Source organism: Vombatus ursinus, unplaced genomic scaffold (assembly GCF_900497805.2).
Source record: "Vombatus ursinus unplaced genomic scaffold, bare-nosed wombat genome assembly UNPS02014801.1, whole genome shotgun sequence".
Taxonomy (NCBI): Eukaryota; Metazoa; Chordata; class Mammalia; order Diprotodontia; family Vombatidae; genus Vombatus; species Vombatus ursinus.
Genome location: NW_020954579.1, coordinates 12,754,591 through 12,779,761, shown reverse-complemented (window position 1 = coordinate 12,779,761; position 25,171 = coordinate 12,754,591). Strand labels below are relative to the sequence as shown.

General features: G+C 38.7%; 1 protein-coding gene across 3 annotated transcripts in view; it reads left to right on the top strand.

Annotated features, from left to right (window-relative positions):
• The window catches only part of STRADA (STE20 related adaptor alpha), a 38,221-nt gene extending 13,592 nt beyond the window's left edge, over nucleotides 1–24,629 (top strand). The window contains exons 2-13 of one of the 3 annotated variants that reach the window (XM_027873416.1): nucleotides 995–1,093; nucleotides 4,993–5,050; nucleotides 8,676–8,704; nucleotides 16,506–16,608; nucleotides 17,022–17,143; nucleotides 19,334–19,442; nucleotides 19,569–19,692; nucleotides 20,958–21,129; nucleotides 21,749–21,853; nucleotides 22,417–22,658; nucleotides 23,111–23,153; nucleotides 23,632–24,629. In XM_027873416.1, coding sequence (XP_027729217.1) covers nucleotides 1,058–1,093; nucleotides 4,993–5,050; nucleotides 8,676–8,704; nucleotides 16,506–16,608; nucleotides 17,022–17,143; nucleotides 19,334–19,442; nucleotides 19,569–19,692; nucleotides 20,958–21,129; nucleotides 21,749–21,853; nucleotides 22,417–22,658; nucleotides 23,111–23,153; nucleotides 23,632–23,784 — 1,296 coding nt within the window. In that variant the 5' untranslated portion in view covers nucleotides 995–1,057 and the 3' untranslated portion in view covers nucleotides 23,785–24,629. The remainder of the gene's footprint in view (nucleotides 1–994; nucleotides 1,094–4,992; nucleotides 5,051–8,675; nucleotides 8,705–16,505; nucleotides 16,609–17,021; nucleotides 17,144–19,333; nucleotides 19,443–19,568; nucleotides 19,693–20,957; nucleotides 21,130–21,748; nucleotides 21,854–22,416; nucleotides 22,659–23,110; nucleotides 23,154–23,631) is intronic. The other 2 variants (XM_027873415.1, XM_027873414.1) reach the window with 2 other exon arrangements.
• Nucleotides 24,630–25,171: the final 542 nt, after the last annotated feature.

Below are 25,171 nucleotides of genomic sequence, written 5' to 3'. Positions count from 1 at the left end.
AGATAAAACACCTGCCTTTGCATCAAAAATGCCTTTTCTTTATGTTGTAGAATCTAAATAGATTATTTATTTTCTTTGATTAATAACTTATATGGTGGTGTACATGTCCCAGGTCATCCTGCCTTTCCTCTTCCCTACCTTTTTTTTTTCCCAGAGACTTTATCTTGGGCTTTTTATGGAATGCCCATTCCTTCACAAAGTACAGACAGTTCCTATGAGTTTTTGCTCAGGGGAAAATATCTGCCCTAGCTAAAAAGGGAGGAGGGGGGTATCATGTTAGAGCTTATTTCTACATTCTTCCACTGGGATAATAATGGTAAAAGTTGTGTGGTTTTTTGTTTTTTTTTTTTTAATAAAATTTAATTTAGCCACTTTTGAAATCGGTTCATATATGGGCTGTGTAGCTTATTCAAAGCAAAAGCTAGGTGGAAAGGAAAAAAATAGAGGTGAGCAAGAAGTAAAATGGTAATGGAGGAATGAGACTCACCCAGAAACAAGAAAAATTATACTAACAAGTTGTTTGCATATACTGCATTTATCACTACCCTTAATTCAAGAAACAGTGATCTAGAAATTGTTTTATTTCTCTCTCTCTCTCTATTCCCAGTGGCCAGCACATAATTTTAATACATGCTTGTTGATTGAATGGTTGGTTGGTTGATACAACTGGGGATATTTTTAGTTGTCTGAGTAATGTGTTAGAGATTCTCGTGCACTTGAAGAAATTATATAGTTGCAAACTTCTCTTTCCATACAGCTTTTCCAGTACTTCACACAGAGTCATTCTCTTGACCACAATACATCTTGTTTTACTGTCACCAACAGTTTCTCTGCATGGATGTTAGCAACGATAATTTTAGATTCTAGCAATTTATATCTCTCCCATGGTCTAGTACAGTGATCCAAAGAACAAATGCTTGACAAATGTTTGTTAACAGGTATTTTTTTGAAAAGACATTTAACTAATGAAACTTGTTTCCTTTTTTGTTTTTAGGTTTATTTGTTTTTAAAAAATATTCTTGAAATTGAAGTAGGCCTGCCTACACATTAGGATTCCATGTCTTTTCTTGTAAGTAAACCAGAGCGAATTAGGGTGAGTGTTTCTAGCCTTCTAACTTTACTCAACATACTTTCTTTTTCTGAAAAGCAGTATTTTTGTTTTAAGGAAAACAAAATATGTGAAATTGTGGCTAATTATGCATATAATGCTTAGAATTATGTTTTTAGAACCTTTAAGTGAAGAGTGGCAGGTCTAATAGGTAAAGTGTTCACTTCATGAGAAAATAGCTTATGGACCCATCTTAGGCAAAGCAAATCTATCTCACTGATGTCAGATATATTCAGTGAAATGAATTTTTGTCCTTTTACTGTGTGTATGTTTGCTCATCCTCATCTCCTTCATGATTTTTCCCCCACTAAATTTCTATGTTTTTAAAAATCAGAACAGAACTAAATTACCAGAACTTTTTTCTAGATCATTGTATTAAATTTAAGAACACCTATGTCAAAACACAAGTTGAAAATGTCTTCAAGTTTTGAAACTTACTAGGTTTTAACCATCAGAACAGATGTTTACCATGACTTCTTGAGAAAACATTGCAATTTTGTAAAATTATCACCCATTTTACAGACTGAGAATTACCTAATTGCCAAGTGATAGAGGGAGGTTGCATATTATAGAGCTTTTATTTTTATAATTCTGTAACTATACAATCATTATAAGAAATTATAAGGGGCAGCCAGGTGGCACAGTGGATAGAGCACCGGCCCTGGAGTCAGGAGGACCTGAGTTCAAATCTCAGACACTTGATACTTAACTAGCTGTGTGACCCTGGGCAAGTCACTTAACCCCATTGCCTAGCAAAAAAAAAAAAAAGAAGAAATTATAAATAAACCCTGTTCTCCAAAAATTAAAAAATAAATAATATTTCAAGATGTAATGAATATACTTTTTTATGGATGAAATATTTTATTACTCCTTTTTTTAAATTTTTTAACATTTTTATTTAAAGTTTTGAGCTTTAAATTCTCTCCCTCCCTCTTTTCCCCCCTCCCTGAGACAGTAAACAATCAGATATAGGTTATACATGCGCAATCATGTGAAACATTTCCATATTAATCATTTTGTACAAGAAGACTCAAAAGAAAAAATGAAAGAAAGAAAGTGAAAAATAGCACACTTCAATCTGTAGTCAAACAATATCAGTATTTTCTCTGGAGGCGAATAGTATTGCTTCATCATTAGTCCTTTGGGATTATCTTAGATTATTGTATTGCTAAGAATAGCTAAGTCATTCACAGTTCTTCATTGAACAATATTGCTGTTACTGTGTACAACGTTCTCCTGGTTCTGTTCATTTCACTATGCATCAGTTCATGTAAGTCTTTCCAGGTTTTTCTGAAATCATCCTGCTTGTCATTTCTTATAGCACAACAATATTCCATTACAATCATATAGCACAGCTTGTTTAGCCATTCCCCAATTGATGGGCATCCCTTCGATTTCCAATTCTTAGCCAACACAAAAAGAGCTACTATAAATATTTTCGTACAAATAGGTCCTTTTCCCTTTTTTTTGCATATCTTTGGGATATAGACTTAGCAGTGGTATTGCAGGATCAAAGGGTATGCTCAGTTTTGTAGCTTTTTGGGCATAGTTCCAAATTGTTCTCCAGAATGGTTCTATCACTTCACAACTCTACCAACAGTTCATTAATGTCCCAGTTTTCCCACATCCCCTCCAACATCCAACATTTTCCTTTTTTGTCATATTAGCCAGTCTGATAGGTGTGACTTGGTACCTCAGAGTTGTTTTTTAAATTTCATTTCTCTAATCAGTAGTGATTTAGAGAATTTTTCATATTACTGTAGATAGCCTTAATTTCTTCATCTGAAAACTGCCTGTTCATATCCTTTGACCATTATTTATCAATTGGGGAATGACTTGTATTCTTATAAATTTGATTCAGTTCTCTGTATATTTTAGAAATGAGACCTTTATCAGAGCATTGGTCGCAAAATTTTTTTCTCCAGTTTCCTGCTTTCCTTATAATTTTGGTTGCATTAGTTTTGTTTGTACAAAACCTTTTTAATTTTATATATTCAAAATTATCTATTTTAATTTTGTAATGATCTCTATATTTTCTTTGGTCCTAAATTCTTCCCTTCTCCATAAATCTGACAGATAAACTATTCCATGCTCTCTTAATTTGCTTATGGTATCACCTTTTATGTGTTAGTCGTGTACTCATTCTGACCTTCTGTTGGTATGCAGTGTGAAATGTTGATCTATAACCTAGCTTCTGCCATACTGTTTTCCATTTTTCCCAGCAGCTTTTGTCAAATAATGAGTTTTTATTTCAAAAGCTTGGATCTTTGGGTTTGTCATATACTAGATTACTATGGTCATTTACTATAATGTAATTTGTACCTAATCTGTTCCACTGATCTACCACTCTATCTCTTAGCCAGTACCAGATGGTTTTGATAAATACACCTTTGTAATACAGTTTGAGATCTGGTACAGCTAGACCACCTTCTTTTGCATTTTTATCATTGATTCCCTTCATATCCTTGAGCTTTTGTTCTTCCAGATGAATTTTGTTATTTTTTCTAGCTCCACAAAATAATTATTTGATAGTTTGATTGGTATGGCACTGAATAAATAGATTAATTTAGGTAGAATTGTTATTTTTATTATATTGGCTCAGCCTACCCATGAGCAATTAATATTTTTCCATTTGTTTAGATCTGACTTTATTTGTGTGAAAGGTATTTTATAGTTGTGTTCATGTAGTTCCTGGGTTTGTCTTGGCAGGTAGACTTGGGAGTATTTTATATTGTGTACAGTTATTTTAAATGGAATTTCTCTTTCTATCTCTTGCTGCTGGACTTTGTTGGTAATATATAGAAATGTTGATGATTTATGTGGGTTTATTTTGTATTCTGCAATTTTGCTAATTTTAATAATTTCAAGTAGTTTTTTAGTTGATTCTCTAGGATTTTCTAAGTATAACATCATGTCATCTGCGAAGATCAATAGTTTTGTTTCCTCATTGCCTGTTCTCATTCCTTAATATTATTTTTAAGATAAATTTTTAGGTACAGTGATATACAAAATGTTAATCTATATATCTTCTGGCCAATAATATATATTATACTCTATATGTCATTTATTTCTGAATCTTACATATTCTTATTTTTTCTTTATTTTTCTGAAAATGTTAAGATAAATCTGAGTTTCTCTTTCTTCTCAATACAGAGCTCGGTGGAAAGGGTTTCCATTAGCCAAACTTTTGAAATTAGTTCATGAGCAACATTTAATCTTGATTCCATTCCATTTAAATATGAGTGCTTTTCCTATTTCAACCCAATCTAATTCAAGTAAAATTAAACAAGTGATGATGAGTAGGCTGGGAATTCGGTTCCATTTTTAAGTAGGCTGGTGAAGTACACTACTACTGCACATCAAGTTTACTGCATATACTGGAACTGAGTATGAAATATCTGCTTACAATGTCTTTAGAACCCTAGCAGAGTTAAGATTGTGTCACTTGACTTGTTTCATGTTACAGTATTGCTATAGGCTTATGAAAAAAACAACATCTCATCCATATTGCAAAATAACTCTTTGAGTTGGCACTGAAAGCACTGAGCATCTGTAATGGAATGGATAATAGGGAGCCCGAGGATTAGTTTTGGATTTAGAAAAGACTAAAAATGTTAATTGATACTATAGACTAGTACCATATGTTTCTGTTTAGAACTCTTCATTAAATTGGCCCACTCTAAAGATGAAATGAAAGTAATTGAGCAAGCTGTTTTCTTAGTGAACCAGGGAGCTAAAGAGCCTGTTGAGAACTTTTAAAAAGAAATGAGTCCTACCTGAACTGAGTCATTTCTGGTTTTGTCATTTCATTTGTCTTTCTGATGGCTGTACTGTGGATTGTTGTTTAAAGAAATATTAATTCTTTTTGAAATTTTCTTCTTTAGCGGTGGGTCTCGGAAAAGTTCATTGTTGAGGGCTTAAGAGATTTGGAACTATTTGGAGGTAAGTGTTATATAGCCTTTGATCATTCTTTAATGGGAATTCTCATTACTTCTGCCTTGAATAAATTTGCAGAAATTGACAATTTCATGTGGAAAAACAGTTAATGATTTAGTAATTTATTTGGTTTTTCTCACGAGCCTTCGATTTTCAAATTGATGATGTTTACAGACATGAAAAAACTTAAATATATTCTGGGCCCACTTGATTATGCTTTAAAAATTAAAGCATGTGATTCTAATGGTATTTGTGTAGCTGAAATATTATCAAGGAAACAAAAATGAAATGTTTAATTACCTATTCCTTGAAAATACTGTTACCAGAAAAAGATAAGTCATTTGAAACTCCCAAACTCACTAACCAACCCAGTTAATGCTCCCCATCCCCACATCCTTCTGGTTTTAATCTTTAGGTTTATAGTAGAAACTGCTAAGACTACCAAAAATTGTCTCAGCAGAATTGTCAAATAAACTGCAATTGTAAAATCTCCTTTAGATGTTGATTTTAGGGGGGCAAAGTTAGGGACCCCTGTCTGGTCCCTAACCAGAGAGGGTTTAGGGTTTGGTGAGGATTGACCAGCTTAGATGGTCCCTTTGACAGCTATACAGAAGTTCTCGTTTTACATAAATTCACATTACATAAATTCAACTTTACATAAAGAATTCTAAAAGATATCCACATTCCTAAAAAAACACCTGTGTTAACTTTACTGTACAATACTGTTCTCTCTCTTTCTCTACACTCTTGCTCCTTGGCTGCCTCTACCTCCCCTCCAAAAAAAAAAAACCTTAAAAAAAATTTTTCTTTAAACCCTCCAAGTGAAAGCAAAAGGATGGAAGCACAGAGAGACTGCTTCCAGTGCTTCAGGATTGGGGACTTGGCTTGAAACCTCCTGAGATAGGAGACCTTTGTCCCAGTCCACCCACCCGCCCACTAGGTACCGTGTGTCTGTCCCTTGCCCCTGACTCTGCTGTTTGTATCCATGTCTGGCCCCCAAGAATCTCCTCCCTTCCCACTTCACACATGTTCTTCCTCTGGTTCCAGCCAGGCCCCAGCTGGCTGGTCCCAGGCCCCACATGTTCCTCATCCTGCTCTTGCTTCTCTGTCCCTGACCCCCATATGTCCTTGAACCATGTGGAAGTCCCCTCCCTCCATAGACAGACAGCCTCTTTCCTGTCTCCCTTCCTCCCTTCCTGATTGAGGGCAAATATACATTATGTAAATATCACTTTACGTAGAGGTCTGCCAAGCAGTCCACTTACATAAAACGAGAGCTGTCTGTATTTCCTGAGTCTCTTTTACAAATTAATCTTTGATTGGGGGGAAAAGTTGTTTTACATACTTTTATTTCTGTAGTCGATTCATTTCCCAGAAGATTTTGTACCTTTTCTAGCTCCTTAGTGCCTCATTCTGGTGTCTTTTAGCACCAAGAAGCAACCCAGTTCCTCCAGATTATAAATTTAGAGGACCAGGTTACCAGACTCATTTAATTGCTTGATTAATTAAGATGTCCTTAAGTGGTTGAAAACTCAAACCTTATTATTACTAGTACTTTTATTGCAATAGTATTGTGAATGAAATATGATAATTTACACAAACCATTATCTAGAACAAAGGTTCTTTGCCTGGGGCCTGCAGGATCCCAAGAGATCTATGGATAGATTTCAGAGTCTCCATGAACTTGGATAGAGAAAAAAAATTGCATCTTTATTTTCTTAATTCTCTAACAGAAATTTAGCATTTCTTTTAATTGTATAAAAATACTATTCTGAGAAGGGTTCCATAGGTTTTATCAGACTGTCAAAGTGGTCCATGACACCAAAAAAACTGAGAACCCTTAATGTAGATTAGGTTCTGTTTTCGGTAAAAAATGAAAACTAGAGTGGCTGTAATTAATAAGGCATTCCTAGGTTCTAATCCTCACTCTCTGTTCCCATGTATACCTTGATATTTCAGTGGAATCAGTAATAAAGCTAAAATAAATTACAATATTGGCACTATGATAATGTCATGTTCTTGGAGATTCCTGAAGGAAATTGTTTTGGAAGTGTAGCTTCTAACAAATCTATTAAAAATATGCCAAACTCCATAAAAATTCATTCATGGAGATTCAGATCAGCCTATATACAGAGAGTATAAACTCTGGCTTAAGTAATTTGTAGGGCTTTGGTTTTTAGTTAGAGCTTAGGGATTTCACTAATATATCATTTGGAATTCTTCCAATCTGGAAATTGCTTTAGTAGATTCTGAACCAAATTTCTTTCACAATCTGTTAACCTGCTTTCTAACTTTAGAGAAGTTGATGATGCATCACCTTTGAGCGTCATCTGTCATTCCTGCAAGAAAAAAAAGAAACTACAGACAGGCATGAAGGATCTGCCTTTTGTTCTTAACTCCACTCCACCTTTTATGAGAGATTAAAACCACACTTTTACTGTGTCATGCAGTCAGATGTCAGAGGCTTTACTGTTTAAGTAGTACATTAGAATACTTCTAATAGGAGGCAAGCTTGGAAATTGTTACTGTTACATAAAATAGCTTATTAAGGTACTAAGGCTGACAAACATTGCTTTATAAACATTTTTATCAGTTTTATAGAATAGGAAAATCTGAGGAGCAGAAATGAACTTGATTTACATAGCATCTTGGGGAATCAGGAAGGATGTTAGAGCAATGTTGATGTTAAAGCAACAAATCTACTCTATTTAGTCTGTTGGTTTTACTCTGTGGCTGCTGAATGAAGAAAAGCACCTGATTTGTTTATGTTCATAAACTTGACCTTGGGTATAGGTCTTAGCTAGAATTATAATAATATTAATATTGCCATTCTGCCATTAACAAGAATGTTGTGGACAGAGAACTAGCCTTAGAGTCAAAAAAGATCTGGATTCAGGTCTTGCCTCTGGCAAATGCTAGCTGTGTGACCATAGGAAATCACTTAATTTCTCAGTATACTAGGAACCTCTCTAAAACTAGAGTAATTGACAAGTTGCTGATTTCCATCAGTGGAGGGAGACTCCACTCTAGGAGTTCTACACACTAATGAAATCACAGATCTGAAAAAAAAAAAGATTCCTAATAATAGTATTATTATCCCCAACTGATAAGCAAGTTGGTTATCTGGAAAATGGAGGTGAATACAAAGCAAAATTATTTTGCTACTCTTGCAGAGAAAGGAACAGTATAGCCATGGAATTCTTTCTTAATGGTCTCTCACTTTAGAGCCCAGTAGTTGAAGCATACTTACTAACCCAAGGAATTGGTTCCTGGGATTAACAGGGATTGATTAAACTTCATGAAAATGAATTGTTGCTCACCACGTGCTTGTTCACCATGGGCCAGCCACTGAAAAGAGCTGTTTTGTGCCAGTGATAAATAAGACTGCAGCAGATGAGAAAACACAAAGTAGGTGGTCCAAGTTTTCAAAAGCAATAGATTCACAGATAAACCCTATCTATAGCATTTCTGTTTTCTCTGTGTGTATATGTACATGTAGCGTTTTGTTGTAATGACATTTAAGTAGTTTCTATTAATAAATGTAATCTTAAGTTCAGTAATTACTCTTGCTAAAAAAAAAAAAAAACAAAACAAAAAACAAAAAAGCCAACAATGAATTTCTCTACTCCAGAGCAGCCTCCGGGTGACGCTCGGAGAAAAGTAAGTGATTTTTTTTTTTTTTTGTAGGCCGTAGTGCTATTGCCATTGCATGGAAATGATTCTTTGTGGAAGTTTGCGTGTTTCATTTTTTTACTTTTTTTTTACTTTTTTTTTTACTGTTTAGCCATTATCTGTCTTTACGTGTACTTAGCCTTATTTGTGTGGATTCAGGTTTCACCCTGGAAAGAAGACTTTTGGTGTGTGATTTTGAAAATATGATCTATGATTTAAAATTCATAGATTCTTAAATATTTATTAAAGCTTTGCATTTCTTCCATATGGTGATTAAGATCTCATCCCACTCCAGAGAGGAAAAGGAAAGTGTTATTTGGCATCCTAAAATTTGGTTACATATCTGCCCTTTGGTTCCTTAAGGCATTGACACTGTTGCCCTCAGCCTGTTTACTATTAAAATAGTTTTGAGGCGATACAGAGATTTTTCTAGAAATTATAAAAAGTAAGGCCTAGCACAAATCACTCATATTAAAAAAGAACCTACAGTGGGAAATTTGTTTTATTATATGAAAAATCTGCAAGATACTAAAGATCTATTATGTACCCTATGCCACAGAGCTCTGCCATTCCCTACTCTAGTTCATTCTGAGTAAATAACATTTAATGTGCACAAATTTATACAGAGCTGTCTTGATAATTGTGATGCTTGAAGAGAGAGTAAGAACAACTTCTTAGAGAGAATTAGTAGCTTAACCTCAAAATAATGGAAAATTTTGTGCCTTTTGCCAGACAGTATAGGTTGGGCAAAAGATGTTGGTTGAAAGTTTTTCTTTGAGAAAAGGTTTCATTGTAGTTCAACAAACATTTATTGCCCTATACTAACAGTCATTTAGTACAGTAGTAATTCTCTTCCAGACTTGAATATTTCTTTTTTTTTTTCCAAGCCAAAGACAAGGTTTATTAGAACATTCGTCATAGTGGGCAGACTCTTAAGGAATCTGAGCAGTGGCTAGATTATAAGAATCTGAGCCTTGAATATTTCTTAATCCAAAGATCTGAGCTGTTACCTCTTTGGTTACTAAGATATTTATCCAGAACAAAATGCTAAAGGTTTTTTCCTCGTTTTAAATGTTGATTTTACACCAAACTTCATCCTGTGTGAAACCCTATGGGAGGCTATGTGGGTCTATTTGTTAGTATGTAACATGTTCATTTTTATGATCTGTGGGGTCTTTTAATTTTAAATCTTTAAAAAAAAAGCTCTCCTTTTGTCTTTTCTTCTATATAACGTTAGCTTATTTTTTTTTCTGCCACAGAAGCGTTAAAATGCTTTTCTAGTGGGAAAAATGACCAAAAAACTTTTAAGATACTGAGAGTAGGTTGTAGTTATACATTATGCTGGAAAAGTAGCACTGGAAAAGCTGTGCTGTGTTTAACAAAAGTGGCTTAACTTGTTCCATTTGAGTTATAGTTTTTAGCTAAATCTGAAACATGTTAGTAAACTAATCTTTCACTGTAATCCAAAATTTCAGACCATTTCTTTTCAGACTCTTGTTAAATTTTACTTCCTTGCCAATGTTTTCCCCTTGCTAAAAGTCTCGTCTCCTTATTATACTTTTTGTTTTTCTTTAAGTGATAGACTAAGATATTTGTCATCAAAGAAAGACAGACCTTAAATTCTAATGAACAAAAACTTACTGATGAGTAGATTAGTACAGTTGGTGGCTCATTAATTGTTGCAGAGTTAAGGAGGCTGTGTGTAGGCAGCAAGTCTCTGGTGGAACTCAGTGTAGCCAAACCACTTAGAATCAGAGACCCTAGAACACTTAAGATTTGGTTAAAAGTTTTTCAATATTTTTTTTTCTGATAACCAACAAAGATTTGTATTAAACAGAAAGGGACATTGATCTCTAGGAGATCCATAAGGTTGCCATCTTTATTTTAGGCTTTTCTTTTATTGTGTGAAATGTTAGTCATCCTGTACCCAGTGAGTTTGAGAGATACAATGGGAGAGGAGATGACTATGGCATATAATTACAGCTTTCCTCTTACCTCATATTTTCATATCTCAGAATATAAATTACCTCATTAAATTAAGCATTTAATCTTAAATTTAGTCTAACAAAGATATTAAATGCCTATAATATACAAGACACTATGCTAGGCTTTGGGAGTACAGAGATGGAAAAAAGACACTCCTTACCCTCTGGAACTATCCAATCCAGCAAAGATTTGTTGGGGCCCAGATGCAACATAAAAAAAGTTATTGTAACACAAGTCAGAATATCATCACATGCATAGGAAAGGTAGAACAGAATGGCGTGAGACACTGAAGAAGACAGAAAACATATCTAGCTTGTGGAGAAACTCTGAAGGTTTTTTAGAGGAGATGGCACCCTAAGTTGGACTTTTAAATAGAGCAAAATTTTGAAAAGCATTTGGAAAGCCCTTCTCATTTATGGGAAGTGCGGTATCCAAATGTATAGTGGTAGAAGCCAGCAGGATGAGATGACTAATCCACTTTTGCAGGAGCACAGGAGCCTGGAAAGAGAGTTTGGAGCTAGACTTTGTGGGAGCCTTATATGTCCATTTAAAGTGTTTACATGTGATCCTTTATGTAGTGAAAGGCCTGAAAGTAGACAATATGGTTCATTTTCTTGAAGAGAGTAGAATATTTAAAATATATCTCAGATTCCAGGCAGGATGAATCATCTGTACCCCATACCTATCTTGCCTAGTTAAAGAAGCAATATGAAATTTGGAAGTCAGAGGTGAGAGAAGACCTGCAGAGGCCCTGTGTTTGAGGCTGTTACTGTTACTCACTGGAAGTGAACGGTCTTATACTTCAGGTCATATTCTGACCTATGGATCAGTCTCTAGTAGAGGGTACATTGGACTTAGGAGTCAGGAAGACCTGAGTTCTAAATCTTGCCTCAGACACTTAGTAGGACAGAATATATTTCAGTAACATAGGGCTAATTTTGCCTAAGTGAGTTGCCAGACCTTGACAAAAACTTTGGAGCATTTAGTGACCTCAGCCAAACCTAGTATAGCTAGCCAGAGCAAGAATGAAGATCCTTGACCGAACATTGTAAGAACCATGATTTGGGGCTGAAATGATAGAATCCTTTAGAATCAAATTGGCTTATTAAAGGAGCGTTATTTCTGCTACCTTTTTAAAAGAAATCTGAACTTGTTGCAGAGGTGGTATGTAGAAACTAAACAAAATGGAGAGTTAGCATTTCACAGAACTTGATCTAACCTTAGTAATCCCAAACCTCTTCTTGTTCCTTGGTTATGTATCTCTCCCCTCCCCCCCTTCCCAGCCTTGTGAAACTTTTAGTGTAACTAGTATATAGCATCTACAGTATTTTAAATTTACTCTGGTAAGAAAAAAAACTGAAAGTTACAGTAGCCACTAAGTATTCTCAGAGTTTACTGTCACTATAGATGCAGAGCACAAAGTGTCAAATCAAACCCAACATTAGCTGTTGGTTTCAACTTTCTGCTTCAGACAGTATTATCTACCTATGCTACATAACTATTGCTTGAGATGTTGCACAAGGAAATGGTCACAGGGCAGGCAACAGGAAGAGATGGAGCTTTCGGGTGCCTGGATAATCAGCATCTTGCTAATGAAGAGATGATTGAGCTAATAGTTGAGCCTCTCTTCTCCTATCTTCATTGCCAGATTTCCTCTGGTTGCCTGTTATGAGAGTTGAATATATATGGCCTAGACTAGTTTCTTTTCCTTTTAGTAATGCTGATAAGGGTTTAGAAAATAATATTCTCTAGATCAGGGCTTCTTAAACTTTTTCCTCTTACTACCCCTTTATGCATTTTGGCTGCATGGGCATGTCGTGTTCAGAACCGAGGCTACAGTGAAGTTGCACAGTGCAACACAGGCAAGCATTGCCAGAAACACCTTGGATTCGTTGAGTGTTTGATTTTTAACTAATTTTTGGGCTTTGCATGTTTAGAAATATTTTACTGTTGCTAAATTTTTGGGTCGCAAACCACAGTTTTAGAAGTGCCGCTCTAGATATCGTGGACCCCATGGGGCACTGTGATATGGTAGTGGACTAGGAATTAGAAGGCCTAAGTTTTCAACTTGGCTTTGTCGTTCACTCGCTGTGTGAATTTGGGGAAGACATTTAACCTTCGTGAGTTTCAATGTGTTGGCTGTGAAATAGCGGTAATAATAGTTACCCTGGTTACCCTCTTCCATTTTGTTGTCCTGAGGATTAAAAGAGATGTCAAAATGGTTGGAGAGTATGAGGTTCTATATAAATGCAAAGTAATATTACTTCAAAAGATGTGATTTCATCAATGTGGATTATTATTTCTGCCAACTTATAGCACAAGCTCACCACACCTTAGTAAATGGCTTCATGAGTTGTTGTGGCCAAGAGCTTCATTACCTTCATTACATTCATTTAGTGGTATTAGTACTGTTGTTAGTATAATTTGATTAGAGACCCAATTAAGCCATATCATCCCAAGAGCATTGGAAGGAGTACTACATAGGAAAAAAAATGGAAAAAATCTGTCAAGATTTCTGTAACATCCTGTTTTCTCCATTAATGGCAGTGTAGCTACCACATTTGAATTCTGACATCACAATCCCCAGTGTGTTGCATGAGAGTCTTCCTTACTGCATATGGCACTAAGGAAAACAAAAGCAGAAAGAGTTGCTGTACTATACTTGATGGTATACACAGAGAAGGTCCATCGTGGAGGCAGCAACATTTTGAGGATGTTGAGAGACTGATTCTCAAGATATATGAAAGGGGAAAGGGCATCTTTTTTTTTTTTAAAAAAACTCACCGTTATACTTTCTTAAAAAGGTAATTAAGAAAATATTAGTAACTACTAATCCATATGCCTATTTTCCCATTTATACAAGACCTTTATGAGAAGAAGCTACTCACATATCAAGGGCATCTTTAGTTAAGGTAATACTGTTTATTGATGCCTTTTGTCTTTACATCATGATTATTCTATATATTCTCCCCCAGATTGAACCTTCTGATGTGAAATTAAGCAAAATGTCGTATATATTTTACATTGTATAGTAAATTAGCCATAGTAGTTATAGTGAATTGCCATAGTAGTTACCTACATCTCTGCCATGAGGAAGAAAGTATGTTTCATTATCAGACTGACAGTTTTTCTCAGGTAATATTCAGTAGCAGACCACATTTTTATCATCAAACAGTTGATTGAAAGGTTCAGAAGTACAGAATCCCACTGTGCTTATGTTTTTGTTTTCGTTTTACTATTAAGAAGCATTTTAATTTGATAGAATATTATCTCAAAGACTTTCTTCAATAAAGTGTCTTCCATGCATATGTTGAAATCTTATATGATTCCTTGAAAGATACGACAGCAGAGGTTACTTTATTTGACTACCTGATTATTCATATCAGTTATGGTATAAAACAAAGACATAGGCTTGCCAGTATGCCCAGTATAAGTCCAAATGGAAGAGGGATTCCATATAGATGATGAGGTCCTCCAAATGATCTTGTTTGCATATAACATTGTACTGATTGCATCAAGACCTAGAACATTATACAGCTTCCTAAGTGAGGGTCTTAATCACTCAGAGTTCAGCCTAACTATCCACACGGGATAAACCAAGTGGATGGAAAATGCCTAGGTCCTGACTGAAATATATGGTTGGATGGATAGTCAATTGAACTAGTTTATCATTACATATATCTTGGACAGACACTGCAGATAGTGAACTGAGTCCAGAATTGGACAGGAGATTTGAGAAAATATGCAGTGCTTTTAATGACCCCAATCTTCTCTTTGAAATAAGGGTCCATCTCTTCTCCTGATGATACTATATGACTCCAAATCATGGAATACCACAATTTGTAAAATTAAAGTTAGGGATCACAAAGGATAATGGAAAGATATGACATAGGCATAATTAGGTATTAGTATTTTACCATCAAAGAATTGTGCAGGATGGCGGCATTTAAAATATAATCAGAGGGGGGCAGCTAGGTGGCACGGTGGATAGAGCACCGGCTCTGGATTCAGGAGGACCTGAGTTCAAGCCTCAGACACATAACACTTATTAGCTGTGTGACCCTGGACAAGTCACTTAACCCCATTGCCTAACCAAAAAAAATAAAATAAAATATAATCAGAAATGTGTGACTATAAAGGGAAATGGACTAGTTATGTAGGAAGAGCAGAGGTTAACCAATGGACAACCCATGGTCTTCATTGGTTCCCATATAATGTCATGAGATCCAAAAGAAGTCAACCTCTCCACCCCCAGCACGTTGGGTGGACCCACTATGAAACATCTATGGGAGGATGTAGACAAGAATCAAACAGGATCAGTTGCAGTCTTTTTTTTTCTTTTTTTTTTTTTCTTTTTGGTGAGGCAGTTGGGGTTAAGTGACTTGCCCAGAGTCACACAGCTAGTGAGTGTTATGTGTCTAAGGCCGGATTTGAACTCGGGTCCTCCTGACTCCAGGGCCAGTGCTCTATCCATTGCGCCACCTAGCTGCCCCCAGTTGCAATCTTGGTGGCTGGAGAGAGTACCCCCATTGAGATGATAAATTCATCAGAGGTGCAGTGGGAAAAGCACTGAACTTGGAGTTCAGATTTCAAATTCCCATTCTGCCTCTTACTACCTTGGGCAAGTCACTTAACCTCCCTGGGCCTCAGTTTCCTCATGTGTAAAATGAAATGATTGGGCTAGATGACCTCTAAGGTCCCTTCTAGCCCTACTTCTATGATCCTGGGAGGGGGAGAGTAGTAGTAGTATTTACTGGTAGTAGCAGTAGTAGTAGTAGGTGGTGGTGGTGGTGGTGATGATTGATAGTATATGTGAGGGAGAATGTGAAGTAGAAGAGTTGAAATTATCCCTGCTTGTAGTGCTTTCTGTTTTAATTAAGTGACATCCCTGAGGAAGGGATGAAGGCAACCCTTTTATCCTCCAGATTTTCAGAGTTTAAGCAATTATGCAAGCCATATTAACAGATAAAGGCTTTGGAGAAGAAAATCAGACCCAGTGTGCTGGATTCCTCCCACCTGTTTACACTTCTTCCCACCTGCCTACGTTTTCCACATGCAGGCATTCCTGGGCAACTTTATTTTAGGATCTTAAGGTCCTTGCTACTTTATGTGTGATTCTCACATTCTAATCAGCTGAGTTTGAGCATGAGCAGGGAACAGATCGCTTCTGCTGCAGGGAATTGTGGCAGAACAAATTATTGCTTTCTTCCCCTTACTTGAGTTGCTGCTGCAGTTGCTCTCTTACTTGGAAATGTTCAGAGAATTCTAAATATATACCCTCTGGGTTGAGAGAGACAGTCTACCATTTGGGATTGTGTAGGGACTAGTGAAGGACCTGAAAAACAAGATTACTATGCAGGAAGAAGGCTCAGCTTCCCATATAAATGTGTCCTTCTTGGGAGACCCCTCCTATAGATAGGATTGACAGAGTCATGAAGGGATGATGAGTTTTTTCGAAGGTCAAATAAACCAAATTAAATATCTCATGAAACTGGTTCTCATCAGCCATCACTGGAAGCTCCTTGGGGTCAGAGGGAGGAGTAATTATCTCTGAGTCATTTGCTCTGATATCAGTGCCAGTTAATATGTTAAGTTAATATGATAATTTATATGTTATCAAGTCAGCAGTTGCTCTCTCCTTTCATATGACCCCAACAGTAGAACATTCTTCCTTCATCCTTGTGTCAGGTTTACCACATTGGCTTACATACCACTTTCTCATCATTGGTTTTAATTACCACATCCCCACTACATACCTTTCCCTATTCTCTGTTTTGACTTTTTTTTTCTCTTTCTTCTCTAGACCAATGAATCAAGCTCAGAGTCGATAGCATCCTCCCCTAAACAGGACACCATGAGCAGTTTTCTGCCAGAGGGCAGGTGTTATGAACTGCTCACAATCATAGGTAATGGTACTTAAGAGTCCAAAGGTGTCTCCCTTTTTTCCAGGACAAAGAGGCGTCATGTTTCAAGCAACTGTTGTACCTATTTTAGCACCTGCAGTTTGGAGTATGCTCCAGGGACAGTTGGCCAGCTGTCAGAGTCCATGGTGCAGAGTTGGTTATTGATGGCTAATCAAATGTTTAATGAGTATGCACTGAAATTATGTACCACTATATACAAGTATTCTTGTGGCCTCCCCCTTCAAACTACTTTATATGCATCATGAGACCTTTAGGAAAGTGAAATTTTTATCTTGTCCTGTACCCTTCCATGAAGCATATTGTTTAGTGTCTTAGGTGCCTTTGTCTTTCTATAAAAATGATGGAAACTTCTGTTACTCTTGACTCTGTTCATGGGATTTCTGCTTTTCCTGTAGGCAAAGGGTTTGAGGAGTTGATGACAGTGAACTTAGCCAGGTACAAACCAACAGGAGAGCATGTCACAATACGGAGGATTAACCTAGAGGCCTGTACCAATGAGATGGTGACATTCTTACAGGTAATCAAGCAGGCATTTATTAGATACCTACTGTGTGTCAGACACTTTACTACAAGCTAGGGATAGAAAGACAAAAGTGAAACAGTTCTTGCTCTCAAAGAACTTACTTCTATCAGTGAAAATGTAGACATACAGCTGCATACCCCAGAAATGCATAACATGGGTGCGGAGAAGGGTAGGAAGACTAGCAGCTTTGGAGATCAGGAGAGAGGCTTCATGCAGAATTTGATTCTAGAACTGAATCTCAAAGGCAACCAGCGATTCTAAGAGGGAGAGATGATGTAATAGAACCTTGCTTAAGAACAAGGGAGATGCTCTTTAAGGTTCCTTAAAGCTAGAGCACTTTGAGAACATTCTCTTAGTCCCAGTAAGCCTCCAGAAAATAGCCCTCTGAGAAGGGGTGACAGAAATTAAGGTAGACTGGAAAAGCACTAGACTATTGGGTGGCTACAGTAGCCATCACCCGTAAATCTGGGACATTTTGTGCCCTGGGAAAGCTTCCCAACTGCTGTTGATTTTGTGCAGCTAAGACTCCCTAGGCACCTCCTATGACTTCTGCTCTCTTCTGAGTCTGATCAGTACGGAAGGTGCGAAGTGCTAGGAGTTCCTTTTGTCCCAAATATATTAGTCTATTTTATGTTGGAGGTAGTTCTTTGTGTTCTTTCCTGTTTATAATAAATTAACCAAATGATTTAAGCAAGTGTTTACCTTCTCATTAACCTGATAAAGACCCTAAGAGGGAAAGTGGTATTTACATAGCAAATTAGCATGAAACCAGCTGAATGAACTCTCCTTCTGTTCAGTTGCTTTGTTGTGATGCAGAAATTTCAGAAATGCAGTCCACAAATTCTGGAATATGGCCCAAACCAGATTAAAATGTAATTGGAAAATATTTAACAAAATAAGAAAAAAATGAATAAAACATAGATAATATTTCATTTAAAAACTAAGTCATTATGCATTCTGTAGGGATATTTATATATGGCTTAATGGCCTCTGTTTCTATTTGAGTTTGACTCCCCACTGTTTTAGTGGATCGTAGTGGGAACATAATCTGGCTTAAATATACTCATTTTTAAAGTTCAGTTCATCCCTTTCCTGTATTCTATCTAAGTTAGCATCCACCAGAGGGGGCCTTTGGTAGCTCCCTAGATTACTAACTCATCACCAATTGGTGTGTCTTAGAATGGAAGAGGAAGCAGAAGCAGGACCCAGTATGGTTCTTTGTTCTAGATAGCACGGCAGGTACGGGCTCTGGTTTCTGGTAGCCCCTATTCCATAGACCATGACAGATCCCTGGAGTCTTTTTAGCACTTAATTCAGTCTGATTTTGAATGTCACGGTGATAAGACTTACATGATGCTTTTGAGGAAGGGACCTCACAGTTTGAGAAAGTTTGCTGAGGAAATTTTTTTTCTAATGTCCAATCTCTGTTTTTCCTTCTTTAATTCCTCCCTACCATACCTCCACATGCTTAATCTATTTTTAAAAGAAAGTACATATATTTTATTACTTTAGTGCAGGGGCTCTTAACATTTTTTTTTGTGCCATGGACTCCCCAGAATAATGCTTTTAAATGCAAAAAATAAAATGCCTGTAACAAAAGAAACCAGAAGTTAGTGGAAAATAATGGTTTAATTTTTTTTCTCAAGTTTATGGCACCCCCTGAAATTTATCAACAAATCTTTTAGGGGGTCTGTGAAACCCCAGGTTAAGAGCTCCTGCTCTAAACAAGTTTCTGTGCCCCACTGTTTGGAGTTACAAATTAGAGCTTGCCATCGTGGCTGCATTGGACCTTGGATAGAACGACCATGAGGCTGCTCCAGACTTTAAGCTTCCGAACTAAAAAGCTGGTTAACTTGCAGAGCCTCTTTTCTTTGTTAAAACAGTTTCCTTTTTGTTAGTACACTCGGGGTTAGTTTGCTGAGGTCCCTCCATTTTACCAGCTGAGTCACACTTGAGCAGACTTTTGAATCACCTGATATGTACCTAGGACTAAAACAAGGTAATGCTGCATTTCTAAAGTGTCAAGGAAGTCACTTGTAGGAGTGGAGCAGGGATTCCCTAATGTTTTGAAGGGAACTCTCCAAGTTCCTTTTAGAGCTAGCGCCCATCAAGACTTCCTCTTATGTTGAGAACTACTTTCTTGGTTTTTCTTGGCCCTCATTCTAACTCTACCGTTCTTTTCAGGGAGAACTTCATGTCTCTAAGCTCTTCAACCACCCCAACATCGTGCCATATCGAGCTACCTTCATTGCTGACAATGAGCTGTGGGTTGTCACTTCCTTCATGGCATATGGTCAGTGGAAAGAAATCTCTTATATGGGATTATGGTTGCTAGTAATCCTTAAGAATCCTTTTGTCTATAAATCGATATTCACTCATTTACCTATTGCCCACCTCCTATATCTATTTCTTTCTTCAGGTTCAGCAAAGGATCTCATTTGTACACAGTTCATGGATGGCATGAATGAGTTGGCCATTGCGTACATCTTGCAAGGGGTGCTAAAGGCACTAGACTACATCCATCATATGGGCTATGTACACAGGTACAGAGAGAGCTAGGCCTGGGGAGTTTTCTGCTTTCATAAGGATGTCTCTGTTCCTAGGATAAAAGCCATAAGGTCTTGGGATTAGCTAGAAACTAGAGTCAGTGGAACTAGGAATCAGAACTCCTGAATGCCTAGCCTCTGACCTTGCCTCTGACTTGATAGGTTAGGAAATCCCTTATACCATGCCTACATTTGCCTTTTGGCAACATCCTTCTTCTTTATGTGATGACCTTCATACACATGACAGCTGCCATGTTACCCTAAGACTTTTCTTTTCCAGCTATAGTTCCTTCAGCCATTCCTTACATGACAGGAATTTAGGCCCCATCCCCAACTCATTTTCCCTTCTCTAGACATTCTCTAGCTTATCAATATCTTCCCTAAAATGTAGCCTCTAACACCAAACACAATATTCCTGATGTGGTATGACTAAATGAGGTACTAAATGTGGAACTAAACACCTTCCTTCTGGCCATGATACCTTCCTTAATGCGGCCCAAGGTCACATTCACTTCCTTGGCTATTGTATTGAACACGAAGGCCATTCAAACCCCCAGATCTTTTTCGGACAAATTTCTGTTTGGCCGGGCATATTTCCCTGGTCTTGTACTTGAAATCCTGAGCTCAAAGGAACCTGAGAGGACTTTTTGCCTAATCTCACTTTATAGATGGAGAAGCGCCTGAAGGTTAAATGACTTAACCAAAGTCACAGGTAGTTAATTATTAGAGATGGCATCTTGTGAAGTGTGTCTGTTGAGCTCAAATATACTTTATTCCTGTTAAGTTTCATATTATTAGATTGATCCTGGTGTTGTGGACTGTCGGCATATTTTTGAATCCCAGCTCTTCCATCTGGTCATCCCTCCTAGCTTTGTGTCATCTGAAAATCGTGTAAAAGTCAGTAGGCAAATCACCGTCCCTCTATACAATCTAGTTTTCCCATCTGTAAAGAAATGATAACCTTCTTGTCTGAGGGATTATGACTTCAGGTTGACAAAAGAAATACTTTTCCTTTTCCAGACAGCTTAGTTCTGTGCATTATTTGTGGTGATCATTTGGTTGGGCTCCCTACTATCTGTTATACTTCTTGGTAAATGGATTCTAGGACTTGTGTGTGCACTGAGTCTGGTGCTGTGTGAGGCCTGCCTTCCTTTCTTCCTGGGGGAGGGAGCTAAATTGCACCAACATCCAGGCTAATGGGTTTGTAAGGAAAGTGTCCCGGCAATTCCACTGTCTATGTGACCACATGACACCTCCTGTAGGAGTGTTAAAGCCAGCCACATCCTGATCTCAGCCGATGGCAAGGTCTACCTGTCAGGCCTTCGAAGCAGCCTCAGCATGATCAATCACGGTCAGCGGCAGCGAGTTGTCCATGACTTCCCCAAGTACAGCGTCAAGGTCCTGCCGTGGCTCAGTCCTGAGGTTCTGCAGCAGGTATGGACACTGGGCTCTGGGGATTCTACCTTTAGATTCCCAAGGGAGCCTGTAAAGCTTTCAGCCTGGATTGAGATTGGAAAAAAGGAAAGAACATCCTTGGACAAACTAACTTTCATATTAGGGAAAAAATCTCAATGACTAATTGGCTATTTTCCACATGTTACAGGGAGACTTAGGCTTTTCTTTTCTGGTAGTCCTAAAGTTAGACGTAATGACTTCTTTCCTTACTGGCCTTTGTCTCCATTGTCCTGTGGTTACACAGGTCTGCTCGATGAGGTTAGCAAAAATGCATGATCTGCTTTAGGGGAAGAGTTAGCATTTGGTAATTCTCATGAGATGGGAATTGTTTGCTGCCATTTGGATCAAGCAGGAGTTTAGAAGCCCTGTACTTCTTTCTACATTTAGCCATTAGCAAGCATCTACTCCTTTTAAAATAATGCAGCAGCTCATCAACAGTTAACCCTCTCTCCGATAATGTGGGCAAGCAGTGCTTCAGTAGCTGGTGCTGTTTTTGAGATTAGCATTCTTTTCCTTTCCCTGGTCCTTATCCCCATCCCTAAGAGCAGAGACCAAGGCTCCAGATGGAGTGACCTGTGGCTGTTCTCTCCTGACTTAGAATCTTCAGGGTTATGATGCCAAATCTGACATCTACAGTGTGGGAATCACAGCCTGTGAGCTGGCCAATGGCCACGTCCCCTTTAAGGACATGCCTGCTACCCAGGTGAGCCTAGATTGCTTGGCTACTCCATCCCTGGCCTGCCCCTGACCTTGCTTTCTCTACTGCCCCTGCCTCAGAAGTGGCTCAAGAAGGAGCACTACAAGAAGCTGTGAACAGGACCTTTTGGAAATTGCCTAGAGAACTTTGGGAGCTGGGGAGGAAAGAATTCTATTATGGGTAGAAATGAAATTGTTGCTGTCCCAGCTATGGGGGGAGAGTTCTGTTGCTAGAGGTTCTTTATCCTTTATATATGGGATAAAGGTCTAGCTCTTTCTTGCTGTGGAAAACAGAAGATATAATCCTCCTTTCCAGCTGTTCCTTAAGGTAACCCATTCACCTAGCCCCAGTGGGCAGCATTGTTTTAAACAAGTTAAACTTGTTGCACCTTCCCCATCCCTTCCCTTACTCCTAAGGGTTCCTATTTGTGCATTAAGGCATTTTGAGGGGGGGGGGAGACCCTGAAGCTCAATTTCCAGGAGCTGCTGAAGAGTCCTAGTTTTAATGTTGGTGGGGCAGAAAATCACGTAACACATTGTCAATTAACTAATCAAACAGGCCTTTCACAGATGCTTCTGGAAAAGCTAAATGGGACAGTACCCTGCCTGCTGGATACTACCACCATCCCTGCTGAGGAGCTGACCATGAATACCTCACGTTCAGGTGCCAACTCTGGCCTGAATGAGAGTCTGGCTGCCAGCACGACCCGGAACTCCAATGGGGACTCCCCTCCACACCCTTACCATCGAACTTTCTCGCCACACTTCCACCACTTTGTGGAGCAATGTCTACAACGAAGTCCTGACCTCAGGTAGTGCCTGTTAAGCTTGGAGCTAAGTAGGGAGTTTAGGGGGATTGCTCTTTAAAGAACAGGAGACCCTGGACTTCAACTCCCAGTTTGGGAGTTGTGGTAAGTTGGAAGTTTATACGTTCTCTGTTAAAGTGCTTTATTCCTAAAAAAAAAAAAAAAGATCAGGAGTCAGTGGGGATTGAGAGAAGGACAGTGGGCATGCTGAAAAGCAAAAATATGAAAGCTTTAGTTGCCATCTCTCCTTGCCGCTGTGGACCTGAGAAGGCTAGTGATTTGTATTGTGCTTGAGGTATGGGGGGGAGGGGGAAGAGGTGTGAGTGGCAGGGCTGTGTGAGCAGCCTGTTTCCCCCCAGTCTCTCAGGATGACTACTCTTGAAGATGTCTGGATAAAGTTCTGGATGGTTCAGTATCCGGGACAGCCAAGGTAACTAGCTTTTTTCTTCTCTCTATAGGCCAAGTGCCAGCACCCTACTGAACCATTCTTTTTTCAAGCAGGTACTGTAGCCTCTTTCCTTAGTTCCTTCTTTTTTTTTTTTTTTTTTTGCAGTTTTTTTTTCTTTTTAGGCAGTTGGGGTTAAGTGACTTGCCCAGAGTCACACAGCTAGTAAGTGTCAGTTGTTTGGTCTGAGGCCGGATTTGAACTCAGGTCCTCCTGACTTCAGGGCCAGCGCTCTGTCCACTGCATTACCTAGCTGCCCCCCTTATTTTCTCTTGACCAGAGTTTTGACATCACCTACCACCCTTTTAATTGAAGCATCCTCAGGTATTATCTCCATCTTCCTTGGGGGTAGGAGAAGTTGCCTCATTAATTCAACAATAAGCATTTAAATCTTTAAATTTAAAAGAGTTTTCATTTTCCATAGCTCCCACATAAAAACTACTGTTTTCTTGAGTTTCTTCCTTGCTTCCTGCTCTAAGGCATTTTGGAAATATAGGAACAGAAGACAGTACCCAAATGTTTTTCTTTCTCCAGATCAAGCGACGTGCCTCAGAGGCCCTGCCTGAATTACTCCGCCCCGTCACCCCCATCACCAACTTTGAAGGCAGCCAACCCCAGGACCCCAGTGGCATCTTTGGCCTAGTATCAAGCTTGGATGAGCTGGAGATGGATGATTGGGAATTCTGATCCTCTGGAGCCTGTGTTTGTTCCCCAGATCCCTGAAGACTTGAGGGGTGGGGCCATTCCTAAGGGTTAGGGCTTTCATGCCCTCCTGAATACAGATTGTGTGGAAAGGAAGGACAGTTCTGATGAGAGAGCTGACTGCTTTCTGTTAGGAGAGGTGGTTGTGGCTGGGCACCCTGCCCTTTCCTGCTCCGGGGCCAGAGGGTACAAGTGGATGCCAGTATCTAGGGGTCAAAAGCAGCCAAGCTTCTGACAGTGTCTGAGGCTCAGTTCCCATCTGCCCGAGTCTGAGAGTGAGTGGGAAAGAGTTTGGAGGGGAAGGATGTTTTGGGCCTTGAAGGCTGAAGCCTGATTCCTAGGTTTTTGGTGCCCAGGCAAAGGGCTAATCAAGGGAGCTGTATTCCCTCCCTTTCCAGCCCCTTCCCCTACCTTTCTTTCCCTTGGGACAGCATCTTCCCTAGAAAGGGAAAAATTGAGGAACCCAGTCTCTCCCTCTCAAACCCTCTCTTCGAACTGAACAGAGGGTTGGTTTGTTTTTTAATCCTTATTTTTTAACCCATCCCCTTTCTGCCATCCTGCCACAGCAGGGGCATCTAGGCCTGGTACAAACACCTAATAAGGCTCAGGGTCCTGGCACTTCAACCTTAGAGCCTATGTTGTCTTCCTACAGGTCACCTGGGTTCCCAACCTTTCCCTGCCAATAGTAAGCCTTCTCAGAGCCACTGGCCACCTGCCTTGGTGCTTTCCCCAAAGGCCATGCATGGTTTCTGGGTTTAACCTAGGACTTGACCTCTCCAGCTACTTGTTAGTTTTGTTGCCAACATAAATTAAAATTTTCAATGAATCCATGAGGTGTGTGTGGCATCCTTTCCTTTTTTTCTACCAACTCGGGGATTATGGCGATGCTTTCTTTTATTCTTACAACCTTTGACATATTGGTTAAAACCATTTCCAATCTAGTCTAGTATTTTCTGAGTGACATTCAGAAATACGTTGTGGAAGGAAGGGCATTGTCTTCTTTGATAAACCCCCAGGGATTGTGAATATAGCCTTGTCTAATAACCCATTATAGACTTGTCATCCATTAATTTAACTGAACCATTTTGGAGGATGTACTTTGAACCTGTAGGATCGACCATTCTCACCCCCAGGCTGGGGAGACTTAGGTGCCAAAGACTAGGTCTGTAGAATAATTTCCCATTTGTATGAGGAATTGACAGTAGTTTATATTTCTCTAGGGTTGTAACGGGGCAGTTAGGTGGCCTGGAGTCAGGAAGACTCATCTTCCTGAGTTCAAATCTGGCCTCAGACATTAGCTGGGTGGTCCTGTAAGTCACTTCACCCTGTTTGCCTCAGTTTCCTCAGCTGTAAAATGAGCTGGAGAAGGAAA